This window comes from Poecilia mexicana, unplaced genomic scaffold (genome assembly GCF_051168715.1).
Source record: "Poecilia mexicana isolate PSO_F unplaced genomic scaffold, ASM5116871v1 scaffold_21, whole genome shotgun sequence".
NCBI classification, from domain to species: Eukaryota; Metazoa; Chordata; class Actinopteri; order Cyprinodontiformes; family Poeciliidae; genus Poecilia; species Poecilia mexicana.
The window spans coordinates 12,579,855-12,598,541 of NW_028263390.1; the positions used below are offsets into that span (position 1 = coordinate 12,579,855).

The window sequence follows — 18,687 nt, forward strand, 5'->3', positions numbered from 1 at the left end:
GCAAGCCGAGCCGGTGCAGTCATGAATGGATAACAGTGGAAGCTGCACAGTCCTGGACAGCTGCCTCTGAAAAGAATGGCATGCAGCTGGAATAACAGACAGGACCTGTTCCCATGGAGGACTTCTGTTCTGGTGGGACGTTTCTCCTCTGTCAGTAAAGTGCCACCACTCATGTTTTGCTGACCTCCTGCTCACCTGGTACACCAGCAGATGGGCGCAAACTGAGGGTGCTGACAGCTTCCACGGCTACTAATGTTGTCCTACATTTGTGTGCTGTATTAATTTGAAGTTGAAACAACAGGAGCATATCTGAACAAACTAGCTGATATCTTTGGTTTTATCCTGGATAAAATGTCAAACCTCAACACTCCTGAATATTTTTCCCCATCACACAGTTTTTAAAAGAGAGTTGCAGATCGTTTGTGATCTTTTACAAGCTGGAGATGTAGTCGTCAAGCTTGATTGACAAAATGCATGACAACCTCCAGCTTGAGGCATAATAGGACCGAAACGGAAGTAAGAAAAAGTTCTTTACTTAAAATTCCTGGTAGTGATTAAAGACAAGCTAAAGCATTTCTAATAAGGCGAGAAGAGAGACAATCAGATTATATTGCTTTTAGAAAAGTACTTTCTCACAAATAATTAGAAAGTAGTAGTAGAAAGTAGGGTAACACTTTATTTGAAGGGGTGTGCATAAGACTGACATCACACTGTCATAAACATGACATAACGCCTGTCATGAACATGAAGGAGTCTTTATGAATGTCTATGACTGTTGTCATAAAGTGTCATTCGGTAAATAAGGACACTTTTAATGCAAAGTTGCTCTAAAAGTTGCATTAAAAGTCCATTAAAAGTGCCAACTTTGATTTTGTAAATTATGATAATTTAATGCAAATTTGCTAGAATTTAAAGCAAAGAATACAAATTAACATAAATAAAAAAAGAAAATTAAAAACTAGCACCACAAAATATATTTATTGTGATCTAGCTGGTGATTAACTTCCCCCCAAAAAATCTAAATAAAGTGCCTCAAACTGAAATGAAGGGGGAGGATATTGCAAAAGGCGATAGCACTGCACAGTATCGACACGTTTATGTATGGGTGGGGCTGTATCTATAAATTCCAACCACGCAGCCCTTCCCTTGAAGGAGACCCCATCATTGACAAATTAAATGCCAGGATTGGCGAGGGTCCCTCTGGTCTTTACCCACCCTTCAGAAAGCTTGTAATTACTCTCTGAATCAGGTCCATCCCTGAAGGCCCACACAACTCTCTGCATCCACTCAAGTGCAGCCAAGCAAGTGTAAACAAGAAATGGTAGTCCAATATCTGATAATAGCACTTTATGGGTCAGAAATTTGGAAAGAGAGAGAGAGAGAGAGAGAGAGAGCTGGGGTGTGAAAGAAAACAACCAAGCAAGAAAATATGTTTCTAAGTGGATGCAGCCAACAAGGCAAGTTATGTTAAGGGAATTCTGTTGAAGGCAGGGAGGAGTGTTTTCAATTTATACGTCATAACTGAAGTGTCTACAATTACACTGTCACTTATCTCACCGAGCACTGTGTTTAACATAGCATTTATGTAATGCCTTAATGCAAAAAAGATGAGTGCTGTGAAGAGGTAGAAGTGGACCTTGAGTCCAAAATGACCTTATATAAGAGTAGTTCCAATACTGTTATTGGTATTGGGATGTGACTTTTTATTAAATATTAAGTAAGTAAATAAATAGACGTTTATGCATTAGTAGATGCATTTGGCAGAATCATGAAAAATCAGTTTATTGGCCTACAAGCAAAACAGTAGTGGCAAGAGACTAACCCTGAACACACCTTTACCACTGTAAGGTATGGTGGTAGCATTAATATGCTGCGGGGATGTTTCTTCTTCAGCAGGGACAGAAAATCTGGTCAGAGTTGGTGGGAATTTTGATTGAAGTAGATAAAGGACAGTCCTGGAAGAAAACCTTTTCATAGAGGCAAAGTCTCAACCAACATGAGACTTGGATGTTGGTTGGCTAACACTGAACATTCAGAGACAGAGGTACAATGGAAGTGGTTTTGATCAAAGCATGTTTTGTGGTAGGATGGTCGAGGAGAAATCTAGGCCTAAATACAATAAAAAAATTAAAAAAAATCTCTGGCATGGCTTGAACATAATGATCACTGATGTTCTCCTTTTAGTTTGACTTGAGCTGTTTTGCAGAGAGGATTGGGTAAATATTCCAGTCTGTAGATGTGCAAATACTGTAGAAACATACCCCAAAAAGACCTGGAGCCATATCACGAGACAGTAGTGGTTCAATAAAGCATTAATTCAGGAGAGATGAAGACAAGTGCACACCACACTTTTCAAATATGTTACTTTGTTCTGGTGTACAATGTAAAATCCAGAAAAAAAAAAACACTTTGACCCTGAGGCTGCGAGAAACTGATTTGTTAACATGTGCTTATGCAACAAAAAAACAGAAAACAACACTAAATGTTGAAGTAAAAGTAGTCATTTCTGGATCAGAAAACAACTGTATCAGCAAAGGAATCTCAAGAACTGATTCAGAGCTTCTCCATCTATTACCAACATAAGGACATTTAACTACGCAACTATAAATATATCTACTTTTCAAACAAGTCTGGTATATTCTGGACTAAAGGGCTTGGTAAAACAAATTGAAGGCTGTGGCGGAAAAATATGACAACATTAAGCAGCTGCAGAGAAACTGCTTATGGCAGATTGACAGAGTTTGGGGGTTAAAAGGCAGAGAGATTAACTTGCTGATCTGTCCAGATGTAGGCCAGCAGTGAGAAACTGGTGGTTAGGGTTTTCACAAATAGAGAAGCATGAAGCAAGTACTAGAGAGGAGCTAGGATACATACACACAAACAAAATCAAATAGAGTCGTGTTAATCCAATATAATCCAATCAGTGCTCAGTCTGCTCTGAGGGTGAAGACAGCTTCAAAGTGCTGTTTGGCTATTAGCTACTGACACATAAAGGTGATCAGAGAGTTCATCCACCAGACTAGATCTAAGTGAACGGGGTCTGAGGCCTCATCTGGCCTCATCTTACTCAGCCAACACAGATGTGAAACTGGCTCTTGGCCAGCTGGATTTATGGCAGAAGCAAAGTCCTGTGTGAAACAAAGCTGTCATAAAGTGTATCGCAAGGTGTCTGGAATACAAGCTGCTTATCTGTGGTCATAATCTCAGCAGACCAAAGAAACAACACGGAAACAGAAGATGAAACACTTTGCTAACACTGAGCATTGCAAAGCAAAACTTAAACCAAAACATGCACAGAAGAAAAAAAAAAAAAAAAGGATGTTTGCGGGAGTTTAACAAGGACACCTGGTGTTTAACAGGATTAACCTGGCAGCTTCTGCCCTGCGGCGTCTCAGCAATCAGCTGCAAAACGCAAACGTTAGAAACAAACAACTCTGTGCTCAAAGCAGCTGTATGCTGCAATATATTATATATGTATTACATTCTAAATGCTCAATGTACAGTTTGATAGAACATTATCTTTTTCAAATGGCTATTTGTAGGGTTGCATAAGATTGAGATTGACCTCTCAAAACATTTTAAAGTGGGTTGTATTGCTGTAGAAGTACACTTTTCTTGTCTTTTTTTATTTTCAAAGCAAATAAATATTAATATCATAAGTATCCAGAGTAAATACAAAATGTGGATTTCACTAATTTAGAGAAAAAGCAATGCAAATCAACCATCCCTGTTAAGAGAAAAATAAATGTCACTTGTTATATCATAAATCAACTTATTAACTAAATCATTATCTTCAATTTCATTGGTAACGCCCCAGCTTTGTTGCTGCCAGATCTATAGAATCGTTTCACTTAAACAGAACCTGTTTGACAACATGAAGTTGGCTAAAATGCCCAACGTAGTAACAGATCATGCCCCAGGATGGGAAAAAAAAATAAAAAATCCAGAACAGATGAGAAACCAAGTCATTGACATCTATTAGTCTGGAAGGGGTTAAAAAGCCATGTCTAAGGCTCCAGTAAACCACAGTGAGAGGCATTATAAACATATGGAGAAAAAATAAGGAGTGGCCGGCCAACCAAAATTACTCCAAGGACTGAGTCAGGAGGTCAAAGAAGAACCCAGAACAAGATCTAAAGCACTGCAGTGCTCATTTGCTTCTGTTTCAAATTATGGTCGTGTTCCAAAACCAAAACCACCGCCAAGAAAAGCAAACAACAGGTCTATCTCACATTAGCCAGAAAACATCTTGATGAGCACCAAACCTTTTGGGAAAATAGGTTTGGTGCTCATCATGCTCCAAACCTTTCTAGGTTCACTCGTGATTCAGCAGGTGGTCAATGATCCAAAGCAAACCAAAATGTCCTGCTCTGACCCGTTACAGACAAGATGAAAGTTTTGGACAGGGCATAGCCCTAGTAAAGTCTGGACTTAAAGTTAATGTATCATGACATTAAACAGGCATTTGATGCCCAAAGAAACTCTCCAATGTGGCTAAAATTGAGCAATTTTGCAATGGGCCAGTATTCCTCCACAACAATGGAAAAAAAAAAACAACAGCACCAAGTATTCACTTAGATCACCTTTATATGGTAATAAAGTTAATTAGATGTGAAATATGTATTAATACATATAAGTGCAAAGAGAAGAAATGAATAAGCAGATAAATACGTCTTCACAACACACCTCATAAGAAACATGATGCTCCAGACGTAGATACTGTCGTCAGACTACATTGGTCCTATAATAGTTATGCCAAAGGAATGCTAATCACACAGATATGTTGAAGTGTGGGAACCAGTTTCTTTTACCAGCAGCTTAAAGCCGAGTTCAAGGAACCCAAAGCATCTGGAGCATGAACTCACAGATAAGGAGAAAACATTTTGTACCTGAAAATGCTCAGTTTCAGGAAGAGTGGAAAGAGCAACTGGAGTCTGAAAGTAAAGCAATGAATTTGGACTCTATAACAGGCAATAATCTGCCTAACAAAGACCTCTTTTTTAAAAACAATTACCAATTATTTTAATTCATTTAAAATAAGCATGACTACCATCAGTGGTTGTTAAAGGAAATTAAATTAGCTAGCAAATATACTGACAACAAGTCAATCTAAGCGATAAACAACCGAAAAGAATAGTGATCGAAAACGTCCAATTATACACATTTTGATGCCAAAAACAATAAAGACAGGATTGTCTTCTATTGAAAAAAGATCTTGAGTTCATGTAAATCAATAATACATTTGAGATGAAGGTAGGCAGAAGGACATAAGCTAAACATATTTTTCCATGCATTGTTCTTATAAGTGAACTACAAGTTATAACATGAGTCCAACTTTCTGCAGGGTGCGGTAACAATTTTAAGCATGCCATGGTCTGGCACAGGCTGTTTTTGAATATGATATCCATCTGCTTATCAGAGCCAGATACACACAGTTAGCTTTGTGTACAGAGAAGGCACGTGTTGGCGTCAGACCTAATCTAGTCAAAGGAAACCATAAAAAAGAAAAAGAAAAATGATGCATGGCATAATTTGAAAACCCACATGATGTTTTGATTATAAATCCACCCTGGAGGCTTACAATTAGACAACTTAGATTTGTGTGGTAATCACAGGAGTTTCATCTAATGCTCATATTTAAATAAGATCCAGATTTCATCTCCAGATCAGATGAAATGTGCATCCCGAGAAGTTCCAGGAGTCCGACTCCGATGTTGTACCTCCCGAGACACGTTGTGATTGTAGAATTTTAACGTGAAACGTCTCGTTTTGTCAAAAGATCTGCTGTCTGTTAAACATTTCATGCAAATAATCAAGGTGTGTTGTTGCGTGTGGCATAATTGACCCTTTGAAATGTTGAACACGCGTCAGCTTTCAGTAATTGAGCTGAAAGATACCAGAACTTCAAGTAGCAGCCTGAACAGACTGAATATGCCGTCAAGCAAAATGCTGGCAGCCAACCAGCTGGAAGCTTTCCTTCAAAAACAATAAATGTTTGAAAAAAAAAAAAAAAGACAGACAGCAGCTCACAGGCCCACAGGGAAAAGTCCAACTTTCCAATATTTCTGCTGCAGAACTTACCAGCTATTATATGACCTAGACAAAGGGGCACAGGAGGCGAGCATGGAGTGAAACATGAATCCCTCCAGACCTATTAAACCTCCTCCCTTCCTCTAAAAGCAAACTCTTGGTTAAGGGACTCCCCCTCACACGTGCACACACAGGACCCTCATGCGCCCTTTGTTTGAACGGCCTCCATTGCTGCACTCTTTCCACATCTTATAGCTGAGCCTCCAATGGGATTAATTTTGATCCTCATTGTCATGATAAGCTAAGGTTTACCTCATTTTGTCCCGACTGCCAAGAGAGAAGTCATTTTCCAACCTAAACCGCTAAAAACCTCTTACCAAACAAGAGACCAGTTAATTAAACAAATAAAACTGTACATGCAGAAAACAATGAACTGATCCAAATATTTAAGGCTGAACCCCAACAAAAGTATAAATGGATCCTCTGTTACATGACAGACTAACAGCTTGAGGCAATTAGTCCAAATAACAGGCCTCAGAAGAGGAGAGACCAGCACCCAAAATAGAGTCGTCACTCCATATTGTGGTAAACCATGAGCCACTGATGAGATCTATTGTGGTAGGATGAGATCGGTCATAAAATCTGTGCGCCTTTCCTGGTTTTGTCACAACAAAACGAGACACGAGGAAGAGTCAGTGAGTCATTTCTCAATTTGTCTACCTAATCAGTTTGTGTTTTATTACATACCTATTACAAGTAAGGTGGGTTTTAACTAAAAAGGAAACTATAGTACCTAGAAAAATATAAATAAATTTAAACATTTCAATGTTTGCGGTTTTTTTTTTGGGTTTTTTTTTGTTAAAGAGCATGACAAAACTCAGCATAATTGATGTTCTCCCTGTAAGTTGTAGCAAAAAATAGCCCTGTTAGATGAGATGGAGAGCTTCGAGTTTCCAGTGTTGTCGCAGATTCTCAACAGGACCTTCGTCTGGACTTTGAGTGCAATCCCACGGCATGATGCTGCCATCAAGTCTGACCTCATTTCACCAGAGCCTCTTCTTTCACATGTTTGCCGTGCCTCCTACATCGCTTGTGGGAAATTGAAAACAGGGGAGCTTAATGACTTATTTTTTTTCCCCATGATCCCACTAGAAATAGAGCAAAGGGGGCTCAATACTAATGCAGGCCACATTTTGTTGATTTCAAAACTAGTCACAAATAAGCACAATTGTGAGTTGATCTACCAGATGGTTCTGCAACCTTTACAACCCAGAGTAATTTCTGCCACCAGTCCAGCTAAATAAGACTGGTTTAGAGCTGCAGATATTACATGACCTTTTTTAAAAATTATAACTCAAATCTAATTTATTACATATTTATCCGATTTTTTTATCAATATCTAATAAAGGAGATTTGTTCTGATTTTTAAAGAACAATAATCTTATTCCTATGTTTAGCTTTGAAAAAATATTAAACTTTTCTAAAAAAACGATGGCTAAATTTTCTTATATGGTATGTTGATATTTGCACACAATTTCCAGCATAATAACGACAGACAGATCTAAATAAATATGACTGGAACTTTTAGTGTCATGTGTGGAAGTTAAATGCAATTATTCCAGGAAAAGAAACTGAAAAACATCTTAGTTTATAATCTATTTGTAAAGTTTAGTTGTTTCTTTATCCATCAAAGTTTTAAAGAGCCATTGCGGAAGATCCAAAGAGCCACTTGTGGCTCTGTAGCCACAGGTTGCAGACCCCTGGTCGATCACATAAAATCCCAAATTAAAAAAGTTGAAGAGTTGTGCAAAAATTTTGAAAGGCTCCATCTCTCTGCATGCATTGCAAGTAGCACAACTGGTACTGCCAGTACTCTCGTGGGTATGGCTACAACAAGTTCAGATTGCCCAAAATAAAATCAGATAGGTCACCCAGTTCTACATATAAAGCCAGAAGGCAAGGCAGTAGATCGAGGATCTTCACATTGGAGAGGGAGCTAAACTGTGGAGCTGCACAAACAGGAACTGGGACAGAGTCTAAAACTCTGCATACTTAATAACTGCAGGTGTTATAGAGCACGGAGGATGATGCAAACGTTGGCATCAACACCGATATCAGGTTTGTATTCATCCAACACTCAATGACAGCATATCAAGTCTAACACAGCATAACATCAGCTATGAATGTGTTTCTTGTGTTATTAAGGATGTGGCTCACAAGCATTAAGATGCATTTTCAAAGTTAAAACTGGGTAGAGGACTTCCCATGAAGAATCCATTACTGTGACCTATGAAGTCAGTCAGGCTAAAGCACATTAATGAAACATCTGCCAGCACCGAGTGGCTTCGCCAGGCGTTGTGTGTGTGTGTTGCCTTTTCACCTCTCAACAATCAGGAGGGTCAAGAGTCAACAGTCTCAAAGAAGGACAACCAGTGTGCTGTTGCTCTGCGGGCTTCTAAACTAACCCGCAGATGGATATGTTAATTATAGCTTATTGTGAAAATGGTTGTGTAAAATTATTACTTAATTTTAAAAAGAAACTGTTAAAACAAGCAGTGGTTATATAAATGCAAAACACTTTGTTTGTGATTCTCTAAATGAATGTCATTTTTTGGATTTTTTTTCTTTTTCTTAGAGTCATTTCAAGGAAAACCTTTAAATCAGCAGGGAAAAAAACGAAGGAATTCCTGGAGAAAAATAGTTTGTTTTGAGTAGTAAGCCACCCGGATCGGGGCATGCCTCGTCTTGTGATCTGTTTACTTTGTAAAATAGGAATAGGAACTGATTATAATACATTTCATTTTTTCCTTAACTGCATAGCTATCTTTTTACTTAAAAGAAAAGAAAAAAATCACAAATACATATGCAACTCTTTTATCTTGTTAGTGGCAATGTTTTTTTGTTTTCTTTACAATAGTCAAATTTTCTGTATTTTTGTCATCAAATAGGATTAGAATTCCTTTATTGTCATTGTACAAGAAGGCACAACATTTTTTTTTTTTAAATAGCAGCTCTTGAAACTCGCTTAATGGTGTTAAACATGTCCAAACCACCTCAAAGCAAAAATGTTGCTAGTGCATTCCATGTTTCCATAAGTTATGCCCACATAGCCTCAGCAATCCTCCAAATATGAGGCTGGGTCTTGGGTGTGGCCAACAATGGCGGTCCAGAAAACAGCTGCCCCAATAACCAGAACAAGTGCAAAGGCAGGGCAGACTGCGGGGGGGTATGGCAGGGGGTACCATGGTGACACAGCAGGCCTAAACGGAGATGGGATGCTAAATTACGCCATTGTCTGGCCCAAGTGAAGCACACCGCGCAAAGAATGGCACATTCAAACAGTCATACAGGCCTATTGTTGTGACGGGCCCGCGGAGTAATGCAGGTTCGCACCGATGCCACACGATCCACCACAAATCATGCCGAGTGTGCTTGGTGGGGGGGGCATGAAACAGAGACTCCATCTGGAACTCCTCCACTCCTGCCAAACAAATCCAGGTGTTTCTATGCGTCACTATCCATAAAAAAACAACTGGATTAATTGTGGAGGAGGCTGCTCTAGTTGTGATAAAACAGCTGCCGATAGTGATGTGATCAATATTTTTTAAATGTGACAAAACCGTGATAAGTTCTGTAAAACTCCACTGTAAGAAATACTATACAATATTACAGATCAGACAAATGAAGCAAAAAGATTATGGCTAGAGAAAACCATAACACCTCACAGAAACTGAACGCCACAATACAAGAGGCTGGAAAACTGCACACACACATGCAGTGGTAGTTAATATTTAACCCCAGAAAAGTTACTGAGGCATATTTACCTACCAGATTTGCAGCCTTAGCTACTGAAAGCCAGCATGTTTTCATTCAGGTGATATCCACTAAATGCTTAAGGATCAGACACTGACACACACACATTGGATTGCAACAGGTTAAACAGGACTCTCCATCACATGATTTACAGTAACACAGCCCTGGCCTATTGTCTTTTCAAACACAGCTTAAGTGTAACACTCAGGTTTGAGCTACAAGAACTTTTCTTTTTCAATTATGTACTTAAGTAAAGAGAAGACATAAATCAGTGATTAAGAATAATGTTATAGACAGAAAACCAAACTCAGATCTCAAAGCATTACACAATGGTCCCCCCCAAGAAGAAAGTAGAGACTGAAAGAATCCAGACTTTAGTCCCCGCTCATTGCATATTAAATACTCATTTGTCCAGTGATATAGAGGGTGTCAAGAGAAATGCTATTAAGAAGCAGTAGTTTGGAGACATGGCAAACCAGTACCCTTTTCAGGGACTGAAAAGCACACAGCACGGTTAATATTCCTGGTCTTTACCTCACTAATGAATAACGACTTACTTAAATTCCACAGAAGTGAATGGAAGCAGCAAAAAATCTCAGCCATCTACGCATAATCCATCCATGTTTTACTCATTAAAGTTTAACTGCGTAATACTAATGTACGAATCAAAATAATAGTTTGACGACACTGTTCAAACTACACAAGTCTGTCAACACTTTGTTTTTTAATGCTTTGCATGTCATGTTTGGAAGGTAGTGCTGCACAATGTCAGAAGATTATTAAATTGCAATGCTTATGCTGACAATTGTGATGACAAACCCATTTTCTCAGTTATTTTTCAACATCGTCTTTCCACTCTCCTTTGGTTTTCACATCTTAGCCACTATAAATGTATATCAGCTATGGGCATCAAGGACAGTTGGTGTCCGTGCAACTTCTACTTATATGCAATGCAGGAAATATAGGTGCCTACCAAATATTGTACCCGAGCAAACTGTTTTGATTGCTAAATATTGCAGACACTGTTAATGCCATGACAATTCAGATATATTATACAACTCTGTTGGAAGGGAAGTCAAACTACTGAAATACAATCTCTGATTGATTTGGCTCATACACAGAGCAATATAAGCCACAGTTGCAGGTAACTCACTTGTGCAAACATACAGGAGGAACAGTCGAAGAGAACGACTATTGATTTAGTTTAATGAGCTGAAATGAGGATGTCAGCAGGTGTTTTTAAACAGACAGATGGCTGATGAAAAGGTCAAACAATGTCTATTTATGCCCAAAGAAACTTCACGTCACAAACAACACCTGCAGTCAGTTTAATGGCCTCCGTTTAAGCCATCAGTTGCTGCGGCCAATATGTGTTGAAGGCAAAACCAAATCTGGAAACAATGCAGACAAATGGAGGTCTGTGGGACTCAGCAGTGTTACACAGCTACTTCTTTCCTCTCGCTTTATGGCAGGTATTTAGTTGTCGTATGCTGAAGTATCCAGGGAGGCAGCTACACTGTAACACTGTGAGCCCAGTGAAACTTAACATAGATCATTAAATGAGCCCCCCATGTGCTAGTGGTGCACGTGCTGACAGGCATACAATGGACTGCTACTGTTAATGGAGTGCCAGCTTTGGTCTCTGGTTCACATACTCGATTAAAGGTTTTTACATGGGACAGCTTAATCCATCACCTTGCATCAAGGATTTATTCAATTATTATCAACTTACTTCAAGCTTCAACTGGGATCATCACAAACTGCGGCAACTAAAAATGAGCCATACGGTCTATGTAAGTTTGAAGAACAAGAGGAACACAAAATCAACAAAAACCCAGTGCAAAAAAACACAAGGGCAGCTGCTATGGTTGAACGCTGTAGAGGAAGTGATGCCATTATGTGTCATCTGATGTGCTCGAGATTGCACAGAGCTGAGTGATATTAGCTGACAAGCAAGCGACAAAGTCAACAAACCAAACAAAAACCTAAGTTGTCACAGCAGCAATGTTTTTTTTTTTTGTTTGTTTTCATGAGACGAGCCCAAAGACACATTAAGCAACTAATGGAAGGAAACGCACCCATTTAAAACCCTCGGCCACAATGTACAACCACATACGGGATGATGAACAGAAAATGGCAGAAGTGCATTATAATAAAAACTGCTTCTGATTTAAAATGTGCAAATGTGCCATTTTGTTATGCAATTGCTTAGGTGCCAACAAAATAGCTTAAGGCTTAGAAAAAGCGCAGTTTCAACATGAACTAATCATCTGCAAGGTATTCAGAAAAACAAGGCTCTCAGTTTAAATGTCCAGGCCTGTCAGTGCTGATCTTCACCTGCTCACCTCCCTCTCTGAGCATTAAAGCTGTGGACAAAATAACGTCAGACTTCTCCAGTGTTTACAGTCAAAACATGTCTGCAGATGATACCACAGCGGTAAAACCTTCTTACAAGCACATACAGGCCCTTTAACCATGTAGAGCTTTTTAATGCTCTGGAATGTAAATCTTTCCTGAATAATGTCCAACTCGGTATAAGACCACAGATAATCTCAGCTGTGGACTCTGAGCAACCTGTGAAATGATTTATTTCACAAGACAGAGGTAGTTACTTTATCATGGCGGTAAAGTATTAGATGTTTGACAGGCTGGTTAATTTATGAAAAATTCAAGCTTCAAGACTTTAATAAGGAAACAATTAATACTATGATGATCTATCACAAAAATAGCATCATAAACTCATTTATATGGCTAAAAATAAACAGATAAATGCAGAATGAATCTTAATCACATTAACAGGATATTTAAGGAAAAGGTTATTTAATTCAAAGTGTTTTGAACCATAGTTTGAAAGGAATTATTAATTATGACATCTTAAAAAAATGTTATGACCATGAGACATCTGAGAATGCGATTGGAAAGTTAGGTAAATAGGTAAAGTAAAAATAAAATAATACAAATAGGCTAAATGACATTTAACTCTCAGACAAAAATCATAAAACAATAACAGAGTTTGCAGCAATCATCCCATATAGAACAAGTATGGACATTTTGGTAAAATAATAGTGCAGTTTCTATTTCAAATGAATATTCATAAGCAAGAGTGACCATTCAGATAAATTTCAAGTAACAATATCAAAGTCCAAGCAGAGTGCGGGTAATATTTAACTGCGGTGCATTTAAAGTAGTTTTCAGAGTGAATAAGCTATGAAACCATTAGAGACTATTACTACCTTCCTGGAAGATCTTTCATCCCGTTTCTAACCTCACTTGTTCAGACAGGCCAGTTTACCTCAGAAGACAAAAAGTGGGCTAAACGCAAACAAAATATATGCAAATACCGACGTGACTCCTGCCTGCCCCTGTTTATCCCTGTCTGGTAAATGTTTTCGTTCCTATTGATTACTAAGCTCTCTGAGCGTTAGCAACTCTGGAAATCCAACAGAGCATGAATGAACTCGCCCCGGCATTACCCCACAGTTCACCGGCTGGCGTCACCGGGCGGCGGTGAGGAGGTCACCAACAACACGGCGACCAAACAAAACGGCCGGGTTCTGGCTTTCCTGCACGCCTTGCGGTGATTATTTTGTTATGGGAAACAGCACACCGTACTTACCTCGTCAGGTTGGGCATTCCTCTAATTGTCTGTGTCCGTGAGCTCATGAGGTAAACTAAAAAGTAAAAATAAAAAACACGCACAAGAAGTCAGAAAGCGCTGAACTCGGACGGCTGGAAATGACTCCTCTTGACTGGTTGGTCCGAGCTACGCGTAACCTCATCGGTTTACTCGACCAGGTAATGCGCACGCGTCGTTCAATGTTTACCCCTGTGCCTCATGGGTGTTGTAGTGCTAAGCTTCAGTCACCAAGTTTGTGCACACAGACAAGGAATTGGTGTAAGATAAGACTCTCTCTCTCTCTCTCTCTCTCTCTCTCTCTCTCTATATATATATATATATATGTGTGTGTGTGTGTGCACAAGATAATGAATGTTTTCTTAATGTAACAGCATATTCAATTCCTGATAAAGTAACGATTGGAATATTCTTGCAAATCTTAAACGTCTAAAATTTCAACTTGGTTGTAACAATACTTTATTTAGTTTGGTGACGAAAATAAACTTAAAATTTATTTCAATCAGCAATTACTGAATGCAATGAAGACGGTTTGTTTTTTGTCATATTAAATTAAGGTTGAGCTTTACTCAATAAACAAGCTGGGTGGACTTGGCCTGACAAATGTAGAAAAGTATCTCATTCCCACTATTAAGTACTGGTGGAGGATCGGTGTTATTCCTCATGGGCCTTTTTCATTAAAAACTTATGAATAAACTGAAAACAACTTACTAGCAGGTATTTTGAAGCATAATGATTCAGACCATATTGCCAAATTAACACATTAGCAAGTTATCAGTCACAAAATCACCTCACTGCCATCTTAATTCCCAGACCTAATTAAGAAAAACTGGAGAGATGGTAATAGACCCCTCTTCTGTATGTTCCAATGCTGAAAATGTCAAATGTTTCCATATATTTCTGTAAACAGTTATTGCAGCAGTTTATATGCACAAAAGTCATCTTTTCCACACATTTAAGTATTAGTAAGCTCAAAATGTAATTAACACCAACATATAAGCAATGAAATAGTCCCTCGCAATAAATATCGAGTTATTACTCATTTTCTATAGTCAACAACTTCTTCCAATTTGTTACCAAAAACAAAACAAGCAAACTACACAAAGGTTCCTGTAGTTGCAATGTATTTAATTAGGTAGAGTAAAAAACTCATAAAAGGTGTGAATGTGTGTGTGTGTGTGTGTGTGTGTGTGTGTGTGTGTGTGTGTGTGTGTGTGTGTGTGTGTGCATGGTTGTTTGTCCCGTCTGTCTCTGTGTTGCCCTGCGACAGACTGGCGACCTGTCCAGACCTGTCCACCTCTCCCCCGGAACGTTAACTGGAGATAGGCACCAGCACCCCTCTCGACCCCACAATGGAAAAGGGTGTATAGAAAATGGATATGAAAAAACCGTCTGCTACAAGGTAAAACACTTTAACAGGCAGTAGTACTTCCATGTTAGTGTTTTTTTTATTTTTATTTTTTATTGCCAGACGTTTTAAAAGCGACCTGCTTTTCATCGGAAGCTGTAACTTTGGAAACAGCAGATGATTTACTGCTCTCTGGTGGCACAAAAACAAATAGCATGGTTTTAATCTGAGCTGTAAAAACAGCCTCAAACTTACTTTATTAAAAACTCTACTGACACTGACAAAACCACCGTGTTTGTCCAGTGTTTGTGAAGCAAGGCCACTCAACATTTCAATATTTGCTTGAGGAAAACACATGTCAAATAACAGCCTTAACCATTCAGAAATTATGTCTGATCAAGAGATTAACCCAAACCTTTACTTCGAGCCAGATCTCAAACATTCCCGCATTTCCTACATATAACTATGTTGTCCATGACTTGTCAGTAATAACTTCTGAAATATTTCTATGCAGTCTGACAACTAAAAACATAAAGATCAGCATAACGAACTTCACTCCAAGCAGCTTTGTAATTTTTAAATGGAAAAAAAAAAATACACCACAAATAAACAGAGCAAATAGATTTTATTAGCATTTCAGCAACGTAAAGCTCAAACAAATAGGATCAATTCTAATATTCACACCTTATTTTAAAGGTATTTATGGCACAAACCAAAGGATACAGGAGTCATACGATGATGGCCCAGACTTATCTCCAACACGGAGCAACAGACTGCAATTTGTGAAATGCTATACCAGAGCTGAGATGAAATGTGTCTGCAGCACTTTGTCAGTCCTGAGATATTTCAGTGGAGTTGGTTAAATCATAAGAAATAAACCAGAGATGACACTGTAAAATCCAGCTAGGGTGGAAAACAAACAAGATTTTAATAGAGAAAAACAGATAATATATAAGTTATATTCAGAAATAGAGTGTAAGCTGACTAACGAGGTAAGAAAAATGTTTTTGAAATGGTGAGAGTCGGGTCCTAGGAAGATGGTAGTGAGAGATAATGCTACAGGGTCTGTTTCCTTGGACTTGGTTTAAATTAAAATATGTGTATATAACCAATGTTTAATTCCTGCACTCCTTTCTGACGGGTTGTGTATTTGCATGTGTAGGAAATGCAACATTTCAGAGCCAAAATACTAGCAATTTCCCTTACCTGTACTTTTCCTTTAAAGCTAGTTATGTAGAGATGAGTCTGAAATCAGAACGTGGTTTAATCTTGAAGAAAACTGGCCTATAAAACACCTCAAGGTGCATTAATATATTTAAGTAAACCGTTAAGTTGCCTAAATCAATAATTTTCTAATCCAGTCTTTTTTCTTTGCGTCTTTCATGTACTCTTTTTTTTTTTTTAAGAAAAACCATTTTAAAACCCATTACTGCTTAAATGATGTCCCCTCAGTCATTGGCACCCTTGGTAGAGATGTGAAAGCCTTACATTTTTATTCTATAAACATAATCCCTTAGGAAAATTTAGAAAAATCCAAACCTGAATAGTTTTGCCACCTTATATTTATTCTACTGGGTTTTCCATCCTCCTTCAAACTTACTTTATTTTCGCTTTTAATTCCCATCAGCTTGTTTATTGCAGCGTTTTCCTCGTCTTAGTCTATATTTAACTTTATCGTATGCATTTAGTTTAAATACTGTACTAATTGCTGCAGCACAGTACTGCCCCTCATGTGAGTTACAGAAATACAATTGATGTTTACCAACAGTCCTCTAAAAGAAATGCAACAAACAAACATCCTGTTTTTCTGGGGTACAAATATGACTTGGCAAGTGAAGTTCTCTCAGCCACGCCTCAAAATGGAAAAGATAAAAGAACATGCCACTCAAGTAAGGAAGATGCAGATCTGTGTTAATCTCTATAAAACAGAAAAAAAAAAAAAGGCTAAAACAACACTCCTTCCCAGAACTTGCTCTTATTTACAGTAGGACAAAGCAAATATTTGAAACTTAAAACAAGTGGAACTACAATAAACAATGCTGGATGATAACTTGAGTTTATAATGCGAGTACATGCAGTGAGGTGGGACCGGATAAGGGAAAAAAAAAAAAAGAACTCGCATTTAGATAACTGCAGCAAAGAGCCGTGACAATAACGTATTTTAAGGCTTTTAGATGCATCTGTATCAGGGGCACCAATGACTTGTGGAGGACACTGCATATAAATGACACCACTTGGGATCTTGGCACCATTTGATGCCAATTTGTTCCTTCTCTGTGCAAACGCAGCTATTAATTGTGTTGTACGCATGAACACACACTCTACAGTTGCATACACAACGTTTTCTGGCAAAGCAAAAATACTGATTGTTGCCCACTTTTGCATCATTGTCTTTGGGGATGTGCTACTTTCAGAGACTTTACATACTGAATCCTCTCTCTCAATTTAACATCTGTTTTACACAGAGATCACATAATACAAAGAAAATATTGTTCAAAGGCTCGCTTATAATTTATTAGTGTTCTTGCCACAGATCCAGAGTAGTTCTGCGTCCAGATTTTGCACATTAATTTCAACAAAAGAAAGAAGAGAAAAAAAACGTTACTGATGTGTATGAAATCAGTAGAATAATGCATGAGATGTCAGTCCGTATTCATTAAACTAGCTTGTGTGAGCGATACTGAAGATTTACTTTCTCGTTTTCCCCATAAAATTTCAATTTCAGCTCCGTGAGACCATCCAGAGCGACTTTTACTGCTGGGAACCATTAATAATTACAAACAGCAGCAAAGAAACTGATCATCCCCCTCTTCGGCTTTACTTCAAGCTGTTGCAGAGAGCACGAATTAAAACTTTTAACTGCATTTCATCTTTGGTGGTTCGTTTTTCTGCAATAGTGTTTATTCAGGCGGAGCAAAGCAAGAAAAAGAACGTCCTTAAACCCAAACCAGACTTAAAGGATAAACCTCCAGCTATCATACAGTATCATGTAAACCAGTGCCGTCAATACGACTTGTTCAAGGAGATGGCTGAAGTGTGAACACTGCAAGAAATACAGACAAGGGGTAGTGTTTGAATCTTCAAATAGTCGTCTGTTAGAACAATAAGAGAGGAAGGAAGGAGGAAATAAGGATGGAGACAGTTAACAGACTTTGGAGTGCTTGTCTTTGTATGTGCAGACGTGAGTAGGTGTGTCAAAGTTCAGTTCCCTCCGCATACGCTGGAAAGATTTTGTGAACGCACAAGGCTGGGGAAGGTTATGGCCACAGGGAGGAGTCGGAGCACCGGGCTCCTCTGGTGCGTCTCCGGTCCAGGCGGGGGACGTTACGCCAGGGAGCGCTGACGAGGCTTAATTCGAGGACAGAGCTGCAGAGACAAACGGAAATCAAAATTATTTTGCTTTGCATAACTAAATTCGTACTAAATTTCTGGGTTTAATGCAATTATTATTTTTTTTACTTCTCAATAATTATGAGTGTTATTTTATTCTTAAATGTTTAAAGTAAAGCAAAACTCTAAATAGTTACAAAATAGAAACAATATGCAACTGTACATAACAAAATACATTTAGCAAATGCTGTTGATTACAAACGTAACCAGGATTTGAATCTTCTCCCTGTATAATACACAAGTCAGACATGGCTATTGGCACACTTCAGTGATAGTAAACTTTAAATCTCTAATATTCCTCCTCTTGTCTGAAAAAAGTATTTCTAAGTTCCCATATTCCGTGTCAAACTATTTAAACTGCTTTGATCATGTCCATTAAATCTTTATTTTTAGTAGCTCCCATGTTTGTAATTTCAAAAGCAGCAGGTGAATCTAATCTCTGAACAGCATCAGCATGTTATCAAATCTGCTG

At 38.3% G+C, this 18,687-nt stretch overlaps 2 protein-coding genes across 7 annotated transcripts in view; both read right to left on the bottom strand.

The window, feature by feature from the left end:
* The window catches only part of daam1b (dishevelled associated activator of morphogenesis 1b), a 49,557-nt gene extending 35,925 nt beyond the window's left edge, over positions 1-13,632 (bottom strand). For both annotated transcript variants that reach the window (XM_088002140.1, XM_014990192.2), the window contains exon 1: positions 13,460-13,632. The gene's annotated coding sequence lies outside the window, so the exon portion shown is untranslated. The remainder of the gene's footprint in view (positions 1-13,459) is intronic.
* Positions 13,633-15,433: 1,801 nt separating this feature from the next.
* The window catches only part of ppp1r13bb (protein phosphatase 1, regulatory subunit 13Bb), a 31,358-nt gene continuing 28,104 nt past the window's right edge, over positions 15,434-18,687 (bottom strand). For all 5 annotated transcript variants that reach the window (XM_088002146.1, XM_088002148.1, XM_088002147.1 and 2 more), the window contains exon 18: positions 15,434-18,191. In XM_088002146.1, coding sequence (XP_087858272.1) covers positions 18,150-18,191 — 42 coding nt within the window. In that variant the 3' untranslated portion in view covers positions 15,434-18,149. The remainder of the gene's footprint in view (positions 18,192-18,687) is intronic.